The sequence below is a fragment of the Herpailurus yagouaroundi genome, unplaced genomic scaffold (genome assembly GCF_014898765.1).
Source record: "Herpailurus yagouaroundi ecotype Mexico unplaced genomic scaffold, PumYag 205, whole genome shotgun sequence".
In the NCBI taxonomy this organism is placed as follows: Eukaryota; Metazoa; Chordata; class Mammalia; order Carnivora; family Felidae; genus Herpailurus; species Herpailurus yagouaroundi.
Window position 1 is genome coordinate 8044235 of NW_024412436.1, and position 21583 is coordinate 8065817.

At 42.1% G+C, this 21583-nt stretch overlaps 1 protein-coding gene across 5 annotated transcripts in view; it reads right to left on the reverse strand.

Annotated features, from left to right (window-relative positions):
• Positions 1-7021: 7021 nt before the first annotated feature.
• PLD5 (phospholipase D family member 5) overlaps positions 7022-21583 on the reverse strand; it is a 434076-nt gene continuing 419514 nt past the window's right edge. For 4 of the 5 annotated variants that reach the window (XM_040451812.1, XM_040451814.1, XM_040451815.1 and 1 more), the window contains 2 exons: positions 20004-20118; positions 7022-11979 (listed from right to left, as the gene is read on the reverse strand). In XM_040451812.1, the coding sequence (XP_040307746.1) occupies positions 11723-11979; positions 20004-20118 (372 nt within the window). In that variant the 3' untranslated portion in view covers positions 7022-11722. Of the gene's footprint in view, positions 11980-13072; positions 13169-20003; positions 20119-21583 lie in introns of all 5 variants that reach the window. The other variant, XM_040451813.1, reaches the window with a different exon arrangement.

The window sequence follows — 21583 nt, forward strand, 5'->3', positions numbered from 1 at the left end:
GTGTCCACATACCAACTCTTTCTGTTAATTTTCATTCTGTCTTGAATCTCAAGGCTTCCATCTTGGTTCATTGCCTTCTGAATGAGGAAGAACCTTTAGTGTTTCTTTTGGTGAGTGACAAAACCTTAAGTTTTCTTTGCCTGAAAATTAACTTCCTCATAATCTTTGGAGAATATTTTTTCCCGTGTAAAGAATTCAGGGTGACGTTTATTTAAGCACTTTGAAGTTATTACTCACTCCACTGTCTTCTGGAATCTGTTGTTTGTTGAGAACTCAGCCATTATTCTTGTTACTTCTTTAAAGGTAATATGTATTTTTCAAAAAAATCTGTCTAATTTGTGTTGGTAGTTAGCTGTTTCACTAGGAGTGGCTTTCTTTGTATTCATTTTCCTTGGGACTCATGAGAATTTTTGAATCTATGGGTTCATATCTTTCATTGGTTTTGAAAATGTAAGTGGCGAAGCTGGAAGGAATCACAACACCAAACCATCTGATTTCAGAGATAGGGACCACTGGAAGTCTTATGATAGGGCTGGTCTCTTTCCAGTTCATCTTTACTCTTTGTGTATTATCCTTCAGAATCCCAACTGTAAGACTGCAGCTTGTAAGAGCCCATCTCACTTGGTGAATCTGATTTCCAGTATTGTATTTCTAGTCCCTTGAGTCCATTGAAAACTCTGATCAGCATCCGTGCTTTTAGAATCAGCAGATTCCTCTGAAGAAAAGTGCCTGCAAATTCTTAACTCATATCTGTTGGTTTTCTCTCTCAGATTTTGATCATGCGGTTTTCCTCCCTGTCTTGGTGTATCTCTGATGCATTCAAACAAATGTAGTATTTAATCTTTTTCCAGCTTTTCTAGTTGTTTTCTGCAAATGGATTGATCAGTACTACCTATTCTCTCACGGTAGGAAGCAAAGTATTCTTTAAGTTTTAAATATAACATTTCAATTTTTTCTTTCTTTTTTCCCCCTAAACTCTGAGGTCCCAAGAGCAGAAACTATCTTATTCATCTTGGTATGGCTAGCAATCAACACAGAACTTGGAAACAATACAGGATTGTTAGATATTTGTTGAATAAATGAATAAACACAGATTTTGCTTGGGATTGGTGACAATTAGTGCTCATTGTTTTTACCCTTTACCAGAAACTGAAAAAGAGCATCACCCATGAACAGTATTGTATATACCAAGGGCAGGGCAGTGGAAGCTGTCCCTTCTAGATGTAGTCACTTGGCTAAAATTTAGACCAACAAAAAAATTTTTTTTCCCTGAACAGGAGTATTCTGTCATTGACATTGTTAAAAATTTCTAATAGCGATTATCATACTAAAAAGCAGATGATTTTAGGTATTCTCTGTTTTACATTTTCAATAAAAAAGGTTCCCTATTGTATACAATGTAAGGATGTAGGGTGGACTGCTCCCACCACATAATCCCTAGTGTGCCTTGGCTCATGACAGTGGAGGCAAGTGAGATGGTTGTGGGGCACATATAGCTGGGTTTATGGAAAGGAATGTGTCCATGTAAGTGAGTGGGTCAGCTTTGACACACTTCATGTCCCCTCACTGTTCTATTCTTTCCTGGGTCTTTGGGGAAACATTATTCTGGATTGGATTATTTTTAACTACACTGTGGTAGGCAAATGTTAGAGAATTATTTGCTCCAACTGGAGGGATCCCATGTTTGGGTATGCTTTCCATATTGGATTATAAGCTCCTTTGAGGACAAGCACACTCATTGTTCTGTTATGAACTCATCTGTTCCATAGCACCAACTCCAGTACTGCAGAGAATTGGTGTTTCAGAAATGTTAGTTACATTGAATGGTTCTCCCATATGTGTTATTTCACACATAAAATGAATACATTTTGTTGCATTTTTATCTCTTAAAACCTGGATGAATTGGAATAAACTATAAGTTTCGTAGGCAATATATGACATCCTGATGAAAGGCCCTTTGCTTCCTGGGATATAATTTTAAGAGAATTGGTAATATATGTTTAGGATACATTATTTGTTTAAAAAAGGAGGGAAACACATATTTAAAAAATAGATGGTTTTATTTCATGAAGAAAATGAGACAAAAGTTAGTGAGCAGCCAACCTACACAGTAAAGGGAGCTGCCACACACACATCAACTGAGGATCCTTGTATCAGAAGACTTTGGAGATACTCACAAAGCTCAATTGAGAACATGCTTCTCTTTAGTTATGCTTTTATTTACCTGTTATCTTAGATGTTGACAATGAAGTTCACCTACATAGATATCTAGAAGCCATGACCACATAAAAGAAAGCAATTTGAATCCCTTACATCCATGATTATTTTTGCCTTTGTGTAAGCATGAAGTCAGTTTGTTGACATCTCTGAGTAAAGTTTTCAGGGTCGATTTTTTTCTTTTAACATCACCAACACCGAAGGTTAAGGTATTCTGTTTTGTTTCCATTCATCCTTTCTTAGAGAGTCATTCTGATCCTAGAACTCTTGTATTCTTTATATTCTTAAATATTCCTTAATTTTTATTCTCATAAATTTGTCCTCAGTGTAAATGAGAAGCTTATCGATAAGTTGGTATGTTTCTAATTAACTATGTTAGTCATTAATACTATTCACTAAATATTTTGGACTCTCCACCATTCCAGAAATACGATAGGATTGAACTTCTTAGCATTAGACTGGTTGAGATTATGTGACAAGTTGTGGCCATTATATTGTGAGAAAAAGGGCATGTGTTACTTCCTGGCCAGAATTTAATTGCTTGCTGATGTAAGACCCTCCAGGGATCTGATACAGTGACCACCAATATTGGCTTTGTCAACTTGGGTCCCTGAGTGGCCTAGGTCCATGTGGGTTGTTGCAAATGGCATGATCTCATCCTTTTTATGGCTGTGTAACATTCCATCATGTGTATACCACATTTTCCTTATTCATTCCTCTATTGATGGACACTTAGGCTGCTTCCACATCTTAGCTATTGTAAATAATGCTGTGATAAATATAGAAATGCACATATCTTTTTGAGTTAGTGTTTTTGTTTTCCCTGGATAAATATCCAATAGTGGAATTATGGGATCATATGGCATTTCCATTTTTAATTTTTTGAGAAAACTTCATACTATTTTCCATACTGGCCGCACCAGTTTGCATTCTCAGCAATATGCAAGAGGGTTCCTTTATCTCCACATTCTCACCAACACTTGTTTCTTATATTTCAGCTATTCTGACAGATGTGAGGTGATAGATGTAATGGGACAGATGGTAGCTATACCTGTGGTGAACACAGCATGACGTATAACCTTGTCAAATCACTAAGTTGTATACCTGAAACTAATGTAACCTTGTGTGTCAACTCTACTCAAATAAAAAAAGTGTGCAAATAATAATAACAAAACCTCTGTGGTTTTAAGCCACTAAAATTTTGGGATTATCACCATGCTTATCAGTCTGAGTTCTACCATAAAAATAGAGCAAATAGGGTACACACTGGTTAGGTGGGGTGGGGGGAGAGAGAGAGAGAGAGAGAGAGAGAGAGAGAGAGATTGACTTATTGCAAAGGACTGGCCTATCTTTAGTGGGGCTGACTAGGCAAGGCTGAAATCCCCAGGGCAGGCTGTGGAACAGGCTGCAGGAACTTGGGTAGGAGCTGGTGCTGCAGTGCACAGGTGGAATTTCTTCCCATTAGGACACCTTTAGTTCTGCTCCTGTGGCCTCTCTACCTGACTGAATCAGGCCCAGCCAGATGATATGAAACAATCGTCCTTACTTAAACAAAACCATCGGTAGACTTTAATCATATCTACAAAATATCTCCTCAACAACTCCTAGGTTAGTGTTTACTGAACACATGGGGGCCGTCACCCAGCTAAATTGACGCATGCAACCGAGCATCACACTGTGGCACAACGTGATTAGGCTTCCCTGATTACACGACCATACCAACAACTAGCAAGACTTGACTGTCAGCAGACGTTAGACTTAAAGAATCTATCTCATGCATCCTTTTCATATAGATGACTACAGGCTGACTGGCTGAGTGACAAACTTCAAAATAAGAACTTTGTTTTCAATCCATAAATTAAATGGTAGTTTTTATGGCATTCTTTTAACTTTTGAACAAGTGTCCACAATGGGCTTACTACACACAACTGTTGACCTTCTTCTGATATTATAAATCCCTACCCAAATTTAGTAGGAAGAGATGCCAGGCTGAATATGCCTTTACCCTGCCCCGCTTCCTCTGATCCCTGTCATGGCGTTGTGAAGGCCCGTCTTCTGCTTAGGGGTAGTGTGACTACCATCATCCACAAATCTCTGTAAACTTCCACTTGCTCCAAATATTCAGCATGTTATTAGCAATTTTTGCATTTATTAAGTCAATCATACTATGTATTTAAAAACAATTTCTATATTTATAACACATCTGCCTCTAGTTAGCTCCGTGTGTGTGTTCTGCACCTCATTTTCCTCATATATTTAAAAAAAGATGTTTTTGGGCTTCAAGAGTCCTAATTTTTCTTCCAGCTCTAACAAACCCTGTGTCTGTGGTATACTCATCTCCTGAATGGATTTTTCATCTGTGTCCTCAATGCTTCCAAATCGTCTTTATAAGTCCAGGATATTTGGCAACAACCAATTTGATGTAGAAACTTACAGAGTGGATCTGGGGGGTTTACTGTGGAGATCACCAGTGTGGGTCTGCATCTAATCACGACACAGTTACCACAGCCCTTCTGTTATTTCTTCAGGATATTATCCTTGGGATAGCTGTAACTTTAGGAAGTGTGTTAGGCCCCTCAGGATGGCAAGGAACAGACGTGCAGTCAGGTTATCTCAATTAATGTGAGTTTATTTGTGTCGATACACAAGAAAGTATAAAAGATAAGAAAGCAACCCAGTAACTACAAAGTCCAGCCTCACTGTTCAAGGATCAGTCATTACTCCAGTAACCTGAGAGCAGATGCAGTGAGTCAACAAGAACTCTTGAGTGTTTCACCTGAAGCATTGCTGTTACTGGTCTAAGGTGGCATCACTAGAATGACTTCACTCTTCTCTATTTTGGCTGATTTTACTGCTACCCATTTCCTTTGTATATCTCATATTCAGACTCCCTAAAGGAGAGCTGTGGTTGGTAGGGCCAGGTGCCATCTGCTAGGTACATCTCTCTTCCTAGTCCACTCCCTAGCCTGTAACTGGATTTCTTTGAGTCACGGTACAGTTGGCTGTGGCCAATGTGGAGTGTTCATGTGACAGAAACGTGCTTCTGCTCATAGGGGAGCTATGGATATGGTCTGCCCAGGACTCTAGGAAAGCTATAGATCCACCCAGAAAATATGGATAAACACAGCTTTATTGCTGGGGACAAAAGAGCTTTTTTTTTTTCCTCCCTGACACTTTCTTATGAAGGATTTTCTTTTTTTTCTTTTTTTTTTTTTTTTAATTTTTTTTTTTCAATGTTTATTTATTTTTGGGACAGAGAGAGACAGAGCATGAACGGGGGAGGGGCAGAGAGAGAGGGAGACACAGAATCGGAAACAGGCTCCAGGCTCCGAGCCATCAAGTGCTCTACCAATGTCATAACTTCCCTGAAACTATAACCTTGCCTTTCTCTTATTACATTTTTTGGGGGAGAACATTACCTTTAATAATGTATACTTTCTAAAGGGCAGATAATCTCCACTTTTAAGGAAAAGTAAGTGAAATTGTAGATTAAACTCTGAATCATATGAATGCTGTTGGATCATATTTTCTGAGTTGTCTTTAAAGATCTTCTTTCCCCATTAATATTGGACAGTCACATAAAATTTCAATATTTTTAATCCTGGAAATTGAGGTCATACTCCCAAGATCTGTTGAATACTTCTGTGAGGAAACTCTAAATTAGAAACCAGGTCAAGGTGCGGCTCAGTCGGTTCAGTGTCCAACTTCAGCTCAGGTCATGATCTTGCGGTCCATGAGTTTGAGCCCTGCATTGGGCTCTGTGCTGACAGCTCAGAGCCTGGAGCCTGCTTCAGATTCTGTGTGTGTGTGTGTGTGTGTGTGTGTGTGTGTGTGTGCGTGTGTGTGTGTGTGTGTCTGCCCCTCTTCTGCTTGTGCTCTGTCTCTCTCTGTCTTTCAAAAATAAATAAACATTAAAAAAAATTAAAAAAAAAAAAAAAGAAACCAGGTCTGTCCATGTTTCTGTCTTACCAAGAGTGCAGAATTTCTCGACCATTCCTAAGATTATTTCACCCATGGAAGACAGGAGAGTCCATAATGGAATTGAAAATTTTCAGCATGTCTGAGGTCAGAAGGAGCAGGTTTGATAGCCAGATTTTGTCCAAGGAGAATTTTTTCCTTACTAATTTTTCTATGAAATAAAAATAAATCATCAATAATCTTCACCCTTCCTATGACTTAATTGGCTCCATGCACAATTGTCTCTTATTAGAACGTTAGGCAGATTTATTTTTTAAGCATGCAATTTCAGGATTCAGAAACTGCTGATAAAATCAAATCATAATTGACTATTGCAGATTCATCAAGTTGGCTTTACTAAGCCTTTGTTAAACTCTCAAATGACAGCTTTAAAAAAGTATGCTTCTTCAGAATTTCTCTGTCTACAAAAGGGGTACCCACTGTGTACTTTCTTTCAGAGATAAAGCATCTCAAATCCAAGTTACTCTAGCAAATCAGTAACACTGCACTCTGTGTGGGTCTTGTGAAAGGAACTGTAGTAACCACTCCCAATGTGTTGGCGTGAGTAGGCCCTCAACTTCTGAGTGGCCACACAGGAAGAGAATTTGTACATTTGGAGGAGTTGGTTTGGATGGCTTTCAAGGAATCCTCCAGACCTGAGATTCAGTCTGGGTCTGTTGAGCAGACACCAGGTGTATTTGATTATGGGTAGAAGCTTGGAAGGAACAGAGTGTGGTGGGTGGGGAAGTACGTGAGACTTGTATCCACACATATCTGTTCTGTCACGGGGAGAGAGTGTACAGTCTGGAAGCTGAGGAGAAAAACAAATGCCTCATCTCACAGAAGGAAAAGACCATATACTATTTACTTATGAAAAAAATCGAGCATTTGGTTATATGAAAAGCTTGAGAATTTTAATGATTGCCCCCAAATTCAGCCCTTTATCACACCGATTTATTTAGGGATCTTAAGGTTAATAGTATAGATATGTCCAGGTACAACTTTGTCCTATTTACATAAAGAAACATTAAAAATCCAAGATATCCTTTGTAACAGAATCAGAAGTTTAGTAGTTGAACATAACAGAAGAAAATGCAGAATAGCCTACTAAGTCTCCCATTTCTTTCCAGCAAATTGCCAAAGGAAGCGGACATGGTCGGTGACCTTTTTTAGAACTCTGTAAGTACCAGACTGCTTGCTGATGGGTCAAAAATAAGAAAGTTTGGTTTTTACTACTTCAAGAAGCTTCTAAAGAATACCTATCTAGTCACCATAAAAGCAATATCTTCATAATTCAGCCACCGATGAGAATTCTCTCAAACGAGAAAGGCAGACAATGAACTGGGGTTGACTTCAGGGCTATTAAAAATCCTCTGTCAATTTAAATCAATAAGGTAAAAATGATGAATAGCTATTTGGTTATCAGCATAAAAAAGAAAAAGGAAAAAAAAAAGCTAAATCATAGCAAATGGAAAAATGCTGACTATGGATTCATTTATCCACTGTACCTTAGGCCAAATGGACATTATATGAATCTCTCCTTCAAAAGGCTTATAATAAAGTGCACCAGTTCATTGAGAATAAGTACAGAAATCCAAAGAATTGAACATTCGTCCACAATGTTTGGGGCTGTTCATTAGGGACCGAGTCTGAATAACCGATAGCAAAGTCTCTTTCATTGCAGAAGGTAACTGTTCCATCACAAGTGAAGGCAGCTTTTTACATCCCTTAAGTGTTGATGATAATGGGATGAATTCTGGACAGAGAAAGTCACACAAGTGATTATACATATGAAAAAAAGGCAGATTCTGGGGTAGAATTCCTGAGACAGACGGACCCTGGGTCTGATCTTATCGAGAAATTCTTATAGTCTTTTTATTTTGTTTTGTTTTTCCCTGGAATTTAGTTCAATAGAAGTTTCTAAAAACAAACAGAGAACTCAGAATGAATCAGTCACTTGAAAATAGCCACAGGCTGGTGGGAAATGGGCTTCTGTCAGTCCCAGGTTCAGCGAGGCACTTTGAACAGACCAGCAACTGCAGTGACAAAACACAGTTTTCTAAGGGCGAGATCAACCAACAACGTGATCACACCCGTCTCACCAAGAGCCACTTGAGAAGTGAGACAAACAATAAAACAGATACAGCCCGAATAGAAAAAGGTGCCCAGATCTGCACAGACACAGTGTTCACAGCTCTTTTGTTTCTTTTACTGGGGCTGCTTTGACTTTTAGATACTAGTTTCCATTCTATGTTCCACGGGACTTTGAAGTCTGCCAGCATCTCTTTACGAGGTCCTTTAAAGTGGGGACATTTTCAGTGTGCCTCGCTCCTGTCATTTTCAGGTACTTAAAGTGTGGCATTCACAGAGCGTGGATATGATCCAGAAGATTCCACTTCCTCTCCGGTGGTTTGATAAGCTGTGATTCAGTTAGCGGATGCACTGGAGGCCAGTGACAGCACAGAGGAGGCCAACAGTGCTGATGTTTGACGGTGTGTGTCAATGACTTGGGGGTGGTCAGCACTGGGTGGCTTAGGAGGAGAGCAGGCTACATGAAAGCTGATGACACTGACACGTGTTTTTGACCGGAAGACCCACGAGACGTTCTTACTGGACCACGCGGTAAGCGTAAGTGTTCTCACAGAGTGAATCACCGTTTAAAATCAATGCTTGAGAATAAATAAGGCACTAGGTTGCTGTAAGTGGCACAGGAATCTAAACTACGGTCTTGAATGGTGTTTGCATTCTTTTTCCCCTTTGGGAAATAACTCCTGGAATATTTATGGAGGAAAAGAAACTGGAGGTTAGGTTCCTCCGAATTTCTGGCAAGGACATCTGTCAGATTGTCTCGAATTAAAGTGTTTTTGTTATGCTTTGCTTTTTCTCCTGGGAAATAACTAGTGGAGAGTGTGTTGGGGAGGGTGTGGGATAGAAAGAAGTTGTGTCTTGCACAGACACAGAGTCGGAAAGAGAGGAAGGCCACTTTTAGGAGGGCAGATAAAGCATCCAAATGCAAAAGAAAGTTCTGCCAAATTAAATGTTCTCTTAGGAGACATGGGCCAATTTATGACACTCTCTGTTCAGGGGCTGTTTTCCTGGCTGCCTGGAGGCCAGTGCTGCCTCCTGAAGTCGGCGACCTGGCTGAGGGGGTAGACCGCTGGGCCAGGGAGGGGCTCTGCTGCTGCTGGTGCTGGTGGCACAAAGTCCCGGGACACAGTTCCTGGTGCCACTGTATCGATGGGCTCAGAGGGAAATGGCAATGGTGGCCATTTTATAAAGGATGCCATTCTCTCCCATCACATGTGGAAGTGAGGGACAATGATAGGGGCCCCATTACGCCAAGCCAACGCTTGTCCCACAGCTGTGACTCCCATTCCGGGTGATACTTGAGAACCAACAAGGAGGCAGCCACACCTCTCCCCTTGGAGGCCCTTTTCAAACCTAGCCCCGGTTGCTTTTCTTTGCCCAGAATGGAACTTGGTATGTTTGTCTCCATGCCTACTCTTTGCTTGTTCTTTTTTCTTCCTTTTTAAAATAATCTCCGAAGCCACCTTTATTTTACTGAGATGATTGGCAGGCTAGCCACCTACTCAAATAAGGACTGGGTATACGGTCAATATTTAGAATCTTATGGCCCGGCCATTATTGGTGAAAAATTTTGTTAAGAATCGTGCGCTCTCTCCCAGCTCTCTTCACTGACTGGCCAAATATCCAGTAAAGCCTATCTTGGGAGCAACAAGAAAGGAACTACGTGACCACTAGCTGACAAACAATGGCCCCTCCACAACCAATCAAACCCACTGGATGAGATTCATAGGTTCTTCCATGACTCTACCTGGTGAAATAGAAAGCAAGTCTCTGGATACACAAAATAATAGAGATTGTTCTTCCCTGCTCTGAAAACACACGTATATGCCGGTCCTAAAGAACGATCCCCAGCACAATGTCTGGCTTCGTGTGGATGTTATTTATGCCGAAGTGACCCGACAAAATGCGCCATCAAAATGATGATGACAATCCTAATCTCCAGCGGGGTTTTTGAGTTACTGTGTTCACCCACATTTGCAGCTGGAGGCTATGGATTTGTTTTCCCTTGTAGGTTCTCTGGGAGAACCTGGTATGGATTGTATCAGGATACCACAAAGATTATTTCGAGAAAAAGATTATACATCACAATGCTTAGCATTTATATAGGTTCTTTTGATTTCAAAACAAGTTATAAATATTTCCTACCGTGACAACATCCACGCGAGGTAGGTGAGTATTACTGTCCCTACGTTACCAATAGAAACACGAGGCCAAGGAGTGCAGGACTCTGTCCCAGGTCCTAGAGAGTCAGGAGCAAGCTTAAGACTGGCTTCCTGATGGCCACCTGCTCTGAGCTCCAAAGAGGCCATGCCTGTCTCTAGTGTGGCAACAGTCTCCATGAATATAGGGTTATATATTGTATAGATATAAAACAGCAACACACAACGACATTCTAGAACAATAATCCAATATTTTTGTTTCTTAGTAAAATATGTTAAGCACAGTATTTAAATTGCATTTCTCTGAAAAGCATTTGGTATATTAAATAGCTCTATAAAGCTTTGCTGGCATACCCTTAACAGCATAATGAATGATTCTGAAGAAATTAAAGTCCACAGATGCATAGAGATCTTTCCTTTATAATACCAGAAGCTAAACAAAAATGTGAAAAACTACTTTTATTCTCATAATGCAGACTTAATAGCTTGCTGGATATTAGCAGGCAGCTACATAATTTTTCTGAGCTTGAGAGAAAAGATACATATTGCTGGCTGTGGTTTTAAACTACCAATTTCAGGGGGAAATGTGGTTGAAAGGTGAAAATTAAAGACTGCCATCTCCATTTGGTATCCCCTCTGAGGAATCCCTACATTTCCAAAAGATGCCGTCAGACTCGGAACTCACATCGAGGCGAAGACAGGGGCGCCGCTAATAAGAACATTTTCTGCAAGGAGAAAATGATACGAAATAAATGGAGTGGTATCAGAAGAAGATGAACAAGGAGGCGAAAGGGTGCTTTTCAAGAGCGCTGAGGCTGGCATGAGATGTCAGCTGTTCATGCTCAGACGACTGTACAGGTCTTGGAGACGGTTTACAGAGCGAATACTTGGCTCGATCGGTCTCTCGGCTGGGGTGAAAGCCTCACTCACCTCGCTAAGAAGGGTGTGAAAGCGTTTCCCTCATGCTAAGCTTCGTAAGAATGGAACAGGTAGGGCAGCAGAAAAAGTTCTAAAACTAGGAAGGAAGAGGCATCAAAGTCTTAAAATCTGTATGCAAACGTAAAAACTAACTTCCAAGCTGAAAGGACATTCTCTGTCAGGAGTCACAGGTACAAAAAAATCCTACACTTAGTGTACACGCCGCTAAGATATTGTTAGATAAGATATTACATGGCGTTCGGAGAATATTTCTTTGTGAGTGTGCTTTTTTCCCTAAAAAAAGACATATTAAATTGGTTTTCTCTCCTCAAGTCCTTTATATAGAAATAGGAAACACGAGCTGTCCCGGCAGTCCCTTCACATTATACGCTGGCGGGGTCCTTGGTGCTGGTACCATACGTGGCACTTTTGTTTGAGGCGGGTTTGAGTCTGAACAGGCTGGAACAGTTAGGCTGTTTGGTCGGCTGCAAGGTCCTGGCGTAGGGCGAGTACCAGTCCCGCTCAAACACATCCTTAAGCTGCTTAATGATGCTCCTGTTGTTCCTCACATCTGCCTGGTTGATAACGAGGCCCGTGCCAGCGTTCTGGGTAAAATCGTTCCCTACCCAGTCAAAATTGCCTGCGAACAGACAAAGGAGACAGTGGCACGGCGTTAAGATCACTGGGGAACATTCCGCATTCAATGAAACACACAACAGACTCTATTAAAAAAAAATAATGACAAGGAGACTGAATTGTGTTGACAGCTCAAAAAAAAACAAAAAACAAAAAAACTCCAAGAGGCCTTACATATGGCATATTAATATTTGCATATTATTTTGGCATTTTCTTCAGCTTTGCTCAACTTGAAACTCAAAACAAGGAATCTGCTGGGGTTTTTTTTTTTTTGTAAATGTTATTTCTTATTGACATTCACAAGACACACTAAATACAGCAATATTGAAAATATATAGGAATACACTCAAAAAGCCTGTGAACAATTACTACCTTCTCAAAGAGACGACATCTAATCCACATGTACAAATGAGGGATTCTAATTACAGTGCCCAGAAGCTTGCATATTGAAGAAAAAGCTGAAGGCAGAGAAGGAGAACCCGTTCCTATCTGGATACACAAAGCCCTCCTTGCCTGGGCTGTAAATCATTTCCTGGGTCCAGGATCTGGCTCCTTGGCCCAGGCATGGAGGCAGTTGTGATGACGGTAGGCTTCCCAGCACGACTGTCTGGTGATACTTGGTGGATTAGTTTGCTAGGTCTGCTGTAACAAAGTTCCACAGATTTGGTGGCTTACATGACCGCAATTTGTTGCCTAATAGTTCTGGAGGCTAAAAGTCCAAAACCAGTGTGTTGACAGGGCTGGTTCCTTCTGAGGGCCTGGACGGAGAATCTGTTCCAGGCTGCTCCTCTGGGCTTCTACATGGCCAGTTTCTCCCCTGTGTGTCTTCACCTTCTCTTCCCTCTGTGCATGTCTGTCTCTGTGTCCAAATGTCCCTTGTCTATGAGGGCACCAGTCAAATCAGATCAGGGCCCATTCCGATGACCCCATTCTAACTTGATTATTACCTCTGTAGAGATCCTGTCTCCAAATAAGGTCATATTCTGAGGTACTGGGACTTCCAACATATGGATTTGGGGAGGACACGGTTCAGCCCATAGCAGGTAGTAAGGCTGGAATCTGTCCAAGAAGGGACTAATTGAATCTACGTCACTCACATGTAGTTCATCTTCTAGGCGAGAGTAGATAAAAGACAAGACGACCCCAGAGTGCCATATGAATCTCCTGTCTTGCCATCCAGCAGGGAGAGGGTTCTAGCAGGAGAACAGTACCAATAAATGCACATTTACTGAGTGTCCAATGTCTACCAGGTACATGGGGCCATGTTATTTCTTCTGACCATTTCTTAGGGACCATGATATAAACCAGAATATGACAGTCCCTGACTTCAAGGGGTCCAGGAAGGAAACACAATGATTATAATATAAAGAGATGTAGGTATACAATGCCACAAGGGTAAGAGAAAAGGAATTTCTAACTCTGGCTGGATGAGTCAGGAAAACATTTTATTGAGGGTAAGGTTAAATTCTTTACTACACAAATGGCAATTGACGGATGTACAGAAACTCATTGCTTTGGAAATTAGAAAGCCACACCCCCAAAGGGATGTGGACAAAAATATGATCAGGATCTTGGAGCATGAGGTGGAAGAGTTAGGGATAAAGTCACGATATAGGGGCCTTAGAGAGGGAGAAGAGCTCTCCTTTATTAAGTGCCTAATATGAGCAAAGTGCTAGGCTTGGCATTTGTACCCATTATCTCACAGAGTCGGTAGGATTTACGCCTACTCCACAGATGAGAAGCCTGAGGCTCAAAGAGGTGAACAGATTTTCCTGTCACATGGCTAATCAGTGATGGGCCCAGATCTCCACAATGTATAATACAATAAATGAAGCAGTGTCCTCACTAACGAAGATTTAGCTGCATCAAGACTGACAAAATGATTTCAGAAATTACCACCAGCCTGAGTCTGGTCTAAGCTCCCGAATCTGTGCTCCTCTTTGGTCCAGAGCTGTTTTCATAAAGAAAACTGAAGGCTTTTTAAGTGTAGAGCTTGATCTCCAGTCCCTCAGCAGCTCTTCAGCCACAGCTGCAGGGATATTTGCTGAATAAGACAGTAGGCACCCTTGACCCAAGGCTGGCCTGGCAGCCATCTGTGGGGGAAGAAACATCCACAGAGAGCTGATAGGTGTTCCTTCACAACGCTCATCCTGTGGGCCCCCTGCTGCTCTCTGGAGTCCCCACACTTTTTCCATATGGCACCAGAGGAGGCTGTTTCCCTGTCTCTCATGAGTTTATTCCTCAGGGCCTAATACCAGGTCCCTAAATCAAATATTATCAGCATAGAGAAAGAACTGTTCCTTTTCTTTTCTATCTCTGTCCTCCATCTCATACTGTCTCCCTGCCATACCCCCAAACACCACACCGACACTATCGATAGCTTCATGATAGACCTAACTGTGGATGAATTTTTACTGTTATAAATTAGTGAACTGTCTGCCGAATGGTTCACAATACTGAGTGGGAGTCTCTTTGCCAGTGGTGTGTTTCTGACCACGTGCTCTCAGACACATGGCCACGCTCAGAGGCTCTGTGCCAATGCTCAGCGCCAGCTAAATACAGGCTTGGACTTCTTAGACTGGGGATTAGTAGCTGCTGCAGGTTAAGAGTTATTTTGGAGCCCGCTGGCAGGCAGTGCCTTCTATCCATTCCATCAACGGAAGGGCTTGTGGATAAGACCCTAAAGTCTCGTGCCTACAGCTGAGCGCCAGGAAGTGAATTCATTACATCAATACATTATCTCCTTCAATATTCACTGCAATCCTATGAGGTGATAATACAAAGTCCATTGTACTGACGAGGAAATTAAGGCGCAGAAAGGTTAGGTAATTTGTCCGAGACAGGAGTGAAAAAAATACCAGAGCCGAGTTTCAAAGTCAGCTCTGACCCCACAGCCCACCCTTAACTTCTGTTCCATGTCACCTCCAAGCCTAAAGGCCAACTGTGCATCTTCCCTGGGGACTTCAGCATCAGCTGCTCAGCTGGAGCCTTGGACCACACTGAACTCCACTCATTTGTGGACCATGCTCTCTGAAGAGCACAGACGTGGAAATGTGAGGAGAGGGGAAGACAAGGTGGGGGAGAAGTGACAAGATTTTGGAGGCTTATTCTGTGAGATTCAGCTTTTCCCTTCAGCACAGTGATGGAGCCAAGATCCTGCACCTTTGATCCTCCAAAGCTTTCCTGAGGTTCTTCTCAGGAACTGCAGCCTGAGGCAGCTTTGCCAAGGTCTACAGAGGACGTCCTCCACCAGTGTGACCATTTCCCACCTTTCACTTCCTCATGGTTTGGCTAAACTTCAGAATCATGGATGTGCTCCAATATTTTCTGGGACACTGTTGCACCCAGGCCTGAGACTGCCATTTCCGCCTCCAGAATGCAGGAGAACTGTAGTGTCATCCCCAGGTATAGACGAGGGTATAGATAAGCGTTTAGACAAGCTCACTGGGAAGGTGTATGGGCCTTCGACACGATTTCTGAGTGCCTTCACCTAACATACCACTCCATCAGCTCTCAAACAATTCAGACCAACTTCTGGACAAATTTGCCAAACTAGACTCAAATACAGTCTACAGAATTCAAGGTTAGAGAGAGGACACCATTTGGGGAATCTTCTGAAAGTCCTGCAAAGATTTAATGAGCTATAATTCCATGCAAGGATTAGTGTGGGTTTTTCTTAATTTCGCATTCTCAGCAGGTGTCTGAGTGACGACTTAAGAGATTTCCAGAACATGCTGATCATTATTTACATTATCAATGAATTTTCTCTCCGGATGCTCTTTAAATATTTTTATACAATAACTATGCTTTGCTCTAGGGAATTAATGTTTCGCTCAACTGCTGTGTGTAAAATGAACTCATTTAAAATTGAATTATAATAGGGCTCCAGAAATAGACCCACGTAAATAAGTCAGCTGATCGTGAGAGAGGAGCAAAGGCAATCAAGGGAGCAAAAGTAGCCTTTTCAACAAATAGAAATGTTTGCCAGAATAACTGGACATGGGCCTGTGGAAAGTGAATTCTAGACACTGACCCTTTCACAAAAGTTAACTCAAAATGGGTCACAGACCTAAATGTGAGATGCAAAATTATGAAACTCCTGGAAGATAACGAATAAGAAGATCTAGATGAATTTGGGTTCAGTGGTGAGTTTTTAGATGCGACACTGAAGGCACGATCCAGGAAAGAAATCATTGATAAGCTGAACTGCATTTCAAGTTAAGAAGTTTACTCCGTGAAAGACACTGTCAAGAGAATGAAGGGATAACGCACAGGGTGGGAGAAAATATTTGCAAAAGATGCATCTGATAAAAGATTGTTATAATTATACAAAGAACTCGTAATACAGGTTCTCATAAGAAAGAAAATGAAAAATAAGAAAATGAAAAAGTAAGAAAAAGAAGAAAATGAAAAAAGAAAGAAAATGAAATAAGAAATAAGAAAGAAAATGAAAAATATGATTAAAAAATGGGCCAACGACCTCATCAAAGAAGATACTCAGATGACAAGGTAAGCATATAAAGAGATGCTCCACATCATATTATGAAGGAAATGCAAACTAAAAGCAATCATTAGCTACACTACACACGTATCAGAAGGGCCCACATCTGGAACTTGGACAACACGAAACGCTGGTAAGAATGTGGACCAATAGGAACTCTCGCTCACCGCTGCTGGGAACTGACAACTGTAGCGCCACTTTGGGAGACCGGAAAGCTCACCGCTGCCGGGAACTCAAAATGGCAGAGCCACCTGGGGAGACAGGCAGTTTCTCGCAACACTAAACATAATCTTACCATACAATCCTGCAATCACGCTCCTTGGTATTACCCAACAGGGTTGAACACATGTCCACACAAAACCTACGTGCGGATGTTTACAGCAGCTTTATTCATAATTGCCAAAACCTGGAAGCAGCCAAGACGTCCTGAAGGTGAACGGGTAGGTGAGTGGATAAAAGAACTGTGGCAGATCCAGACAACGGAATACTATTCAGTGCTAAAAAAATAAGCTATCGAGCCGTTAAAAGATACAGAGGAAGTTTGGGGCACCTGGGTGGCTCTGTCAGTTAAGTGTCTGACTTCGGCTCAGCTCATGATCTCATGGTTCGTGGGTTCCAGCCCCACGTGGGGCTCCGTACTGACAGTGGGGAGCCTGCTTGGGATTCTCTCTTTACTAAGTAGAAGAAGCCAATCTGAAAAGGCTACCTACTATGATTTTTGACTACATGATATTTTGGAGAAGCTGAAACTCTGAAGACTGTAAAAAGATCAGTGGTTGTCAGGAGTTACGGGGAGGGAAGGATGAGTAGGTGGAGCACAGAGAATTCTTGGGACAGTGAAGCTACTCTATATATTACACATTTGTCAGGACCCATAGGATGAATGGCATCAAGAGAGAACCCTAATGTCAACAATGGACGTTGGGTGATGCTGATGTGTTAATGTAGGTCCGACGTATAATGTATGTTATAAACAAATGTACCACTTTGGTGGGGGATGTTGACAATGGGGCAGGCTGTGTGTATGTGTTGTGGGGGGCAGAAGGATGTGAGAATTCTGTATTTTCTGCTCGATTTTGCTGTGAACCTAACTGCTCTAAATAATGAAAGTCTACTTTAAAAAAATGTAATATATGGAGGAAGTTACCTGGGTGGCTCAGTAGGTTGAGCATCTTGACTTTGGCTTAGGTCCTGATCTCGCAGTTCATGGGATGGAGCCCTGTGTTGAGGATTCTCTCTTCCTCTTAAGGCCCTCTCTCTTCCTCTCCCTTTGCCCCTCTCCCCTGCTTGCATGCACACTCTCTCTCTCAAACAAACAAACAAAAATGTATTCTATGGGAAGAAGAAGAGAGAGCCAGAAATCCATATTTACTAAGGATTTAGACAGATGCGAGACAGTGTTTGGAGGTTTTCATATATTATCTCATTTAATCCTTCTATCACCACCAAAGGGTAGATGCTATTATCCCTATTTTATAGATAAGAAAACAGAGGCACACAGAGGCTCAGAGAGATCACGTGACTTTCCATCATCTTCCAGCTTCCAGTGCCAGTGCTTGAATTCAAACAGAGAACTTTAGGACACAGGTGCCACATAACTGCTCCAAGTACACATGGCACTTTAAGTAAGCCCCACAGGTAAAATATCCAGATCTGAGTTCCTAATCCAACTGTGCCTGAAACCTGATCCATCCCTGTATTTTCCAATTATTGAGCCTGAAATTCCCAGTTTTGATGAAATGATTTTGAGTTCGTTTTTGTCACTTGCTTAAAAAGAAGCTGATTCATTCTACTCTCCTTAAGCTGATGGACATGGGAAAATCCAAACTATTACATCTTCAGCCACTGAGAGGGACAGCATGAATAAAGTAACATTCTCATATCCTAAAACAGCTTGAATAATAGACATTTAAAAAAATTCCAATCCTCTCTTCTCCTAATGTGGACACATAACTATTCGAAATGGAAAAAGAACACCTTTCTAGAAGGTAGGATGGAGTAACTAACTGTCCAGTGGCTGATGGCAGTGTCTTCCTCTGGTTCCAGGGTGGGGGTGGGGCTCTGGGTGCCGTGGATCCTAGAACTCGCTCTTCTTCACATCTGCATGTTTAAGTCAATTCCTGTCTTATGGTCCTCATTTCTAAACTGTAGGCGATAAAGGCCACCCTCCCTATCAGCAAATGAGATAGGGGCGCCTGGGTGGCCCTTAAGTTGGTTAAGCATCTGACCTTGGCTCAGGTCAGGATCTCACAGTTGGTGAGTTGGAGCCCCGTGCTGGGCTCTGTGCTGATAGCTGAGCCCGCTTCAGATCCTCCTGTTCCCCCCTTTCTCTGCCCCTCCCCTGCTTGTTCCAAAAATAAATAAACACTAAAAAAAAAAAAAAAAAGCAAATGAGATAAAGTGGTTTACAAAGCACAAAGGGCATATTCCACTCACTCAGTGAATGGGGGAACACCCATATTCCATATTCTTTCATTCCACACACGTTTTTCTTTTCTATTTGGAGACTGCCACTTCATCTTTACAGTAATAGCCACGCTGCTGTTTTGTGATTTATGTACCTTCTTTTATAGATAATAATTTCCACTCTGCAGTTGATGGTACCAATTAAGGGGTTACCCTGGACTCACCCACACTGTAGGAAAGGAGAACAGATCCGACACACGAGTAAACAATTCCACCAGGAGGTATGATTTCTGCATCTGGGTTGTGAAATTACCTTACAAATAAAAACTAGGGTGCCTGCGGGGTTTAGTCGGTTAAGCGTCCAACTCTTGATTTCAGCTCAGTTCTCACAGTTCGTGGGGTCAAGCCCTGTGCACATGAGGAGGTGCACTGACAGCACAGAGCCTGCTTGGGATTCTCTCTCTCTCCCTCTCTCTACCCCTCCCCTGCTCGTGCTCTCATCCTCTCTCTCTCAAAATAAATAAATAAACATTTTATAAATAAAAATAAAAAATACACGAATCAGGTATTATCTGAGTGCCAGCGGTTTTAAATGTGCAAGGCGCTTTGCAGATATCCATTCCACTTCAATTTCACGGAATGAGGTAGAAACTATTATTAGCCCCATTTTACAGATGAGAAAACTGAGGTGTAGACAGCTTAAGTAAATTCTCCAGGGATAGACATTTATAAAGTGGCAGGGGTGGGACTGCTGCCCAAAGAAGTGCTCATTTTGGCACTGAGCGGCCACCACGTCTGCTGCTGTAACTCACGACAGGCTGGCTGTGGTAGGTGGGTGGGAAGGGACCCCTGTGCTCATTCGACCACCAGGACTCACTTTTGATGAGCCATTTGCCTCCTCACCTATCAAATGAGGCAAGGAGACCAAAGAATTTCCGAAAACACTTACAAAAAACATCTTCTGTGGTGTCCTCGTGCTTGAACCAAGCCCTAGAGGAGATGTTCGGTTCAAGAGCTCTTGGCCCTCACCCTCCTGTTTCCTCCAGGGCCCCATGGGGTACGGAAAAGCACAGTCGGACCGCCACTGACCCGCACTGTCCCCTGAGGAGGCTGACACCTACCGATATAAGCTGCGCCGTCTGTCACCATGTACTTGTTGCGATTTAACTTAGGAAAGGCGTGATCTTTTTGTTCTTTTGTAGCACAAACATTCTCTCTCTCCAGATCAAAAAACTTCTGTAAGACACAAAAATAAACCCATTCGTAAAGCAGGTGAATAGACAACATTTTTGGCTTTGTGCAAGAGCACAAGAGCGTGTCTTATCCAAACAGCCGCAGCAGACCTCATACTGGGTTATTAAGGCCACAATCTTGTTTCTTCATATAGAGGAAGCTATTTTTGTTCTCAAGCCTATATGGGCGACAAGAGAGAAAATTAGCGTGCTCAACTAGGTCTATAATGAACGCTTTGAAGCTGCAAAATGAACACAAAATTCATTCTTTCACCAGGGCGAGGGCCAGACGTTGGTTTAATTCTCATTGTCATATTCATCAGGGTGCAGTAGCATCTGAAGTCGGCCTCAGGGCGCTTTCTGTCATGCACACCGATGAACTGAATGAATATTCCTCTGTGTTGCATACATTATAAGAAGCAGCAGGCTCGTGGCAATGACTAGCTGATTAAGCTGGGGATTTGCAAAGGTCAAAAGAGATTTTTGCCAAAGGAACAAATATTTTCCATCTAAACACCTAGGTCTACAAGCTCTTTTAATAAGCAAGTCAAAAAAAAAAAATCATTTCAACCCAGGAATCCTGAATTTCAACTTTAATGTGACCCGAAAAGCACCTGAGGCCCGGGATGTGGGGGCTGACAGTGGGGGTAGGCGGGCTGGTGCCTCTGGAATCTGCTGGAACTGGTAGCTGCTTAGATGAGGACTGAACTGTGACAGAGCTCACAGAATACACACCATCAAAGCTGAGGTCTCAAATCTCCTCCACACCAGAAAAGGCTGAACATTTTCAGCACTGTGTGTGGAATCTTCCTGGATTGAATGTCTTACGGCTGTGGGATCATGCGTGTTTGAAGGAAAGAGGCAGAGAGAAAAATGAGATGCTACCTAGAAATGGAGACATCATTTAGTTTGAAAACTGTAACTGTCTGGGGCTCCTGGGTGGCTCAGTCCGTTAAGCACCTGACTCTTGGTTTCAGCTCAGGTCATGATCTCACAGTTTGTGAGTTTGAACCTCGCATCGGGCTCTGCAACTGTCAGTGTGGAGCCTGCTTGGGATTCTCTCTCTCTCCCTCTCTCTGCCCCTCTCACTCTATCAAAGTAACTAAACTAAACTGAACTAAACGGAACAAAACGAAAACTGTAAGTGTTCAAGTTTGGCTTGGGAAAACAATGAGGATTGGTCTTCCCCTTTGCCCAAGGGTGAGAAAGGAGTGATAAACTGCAGGATCACCAAGGTCCCCTGCAGCCCTTGAAAATTCTATTCTGATTTTCTGCAGATTCCTTGAGATCAATGGTGCACAGGCCAAAATCTACTCCCCAAGAACTGTCAGTTGCACATCACAGAGGACAGTGTTACCTGGGGCCACATTACCATGATGATAGGTAATGCTGCATCAGTTCCGTTTCTTCCCAGTTCCTGTCTCCTGCAAAATCTGTGTCATTTGGAGGGCTCACATATAGCCACCGAC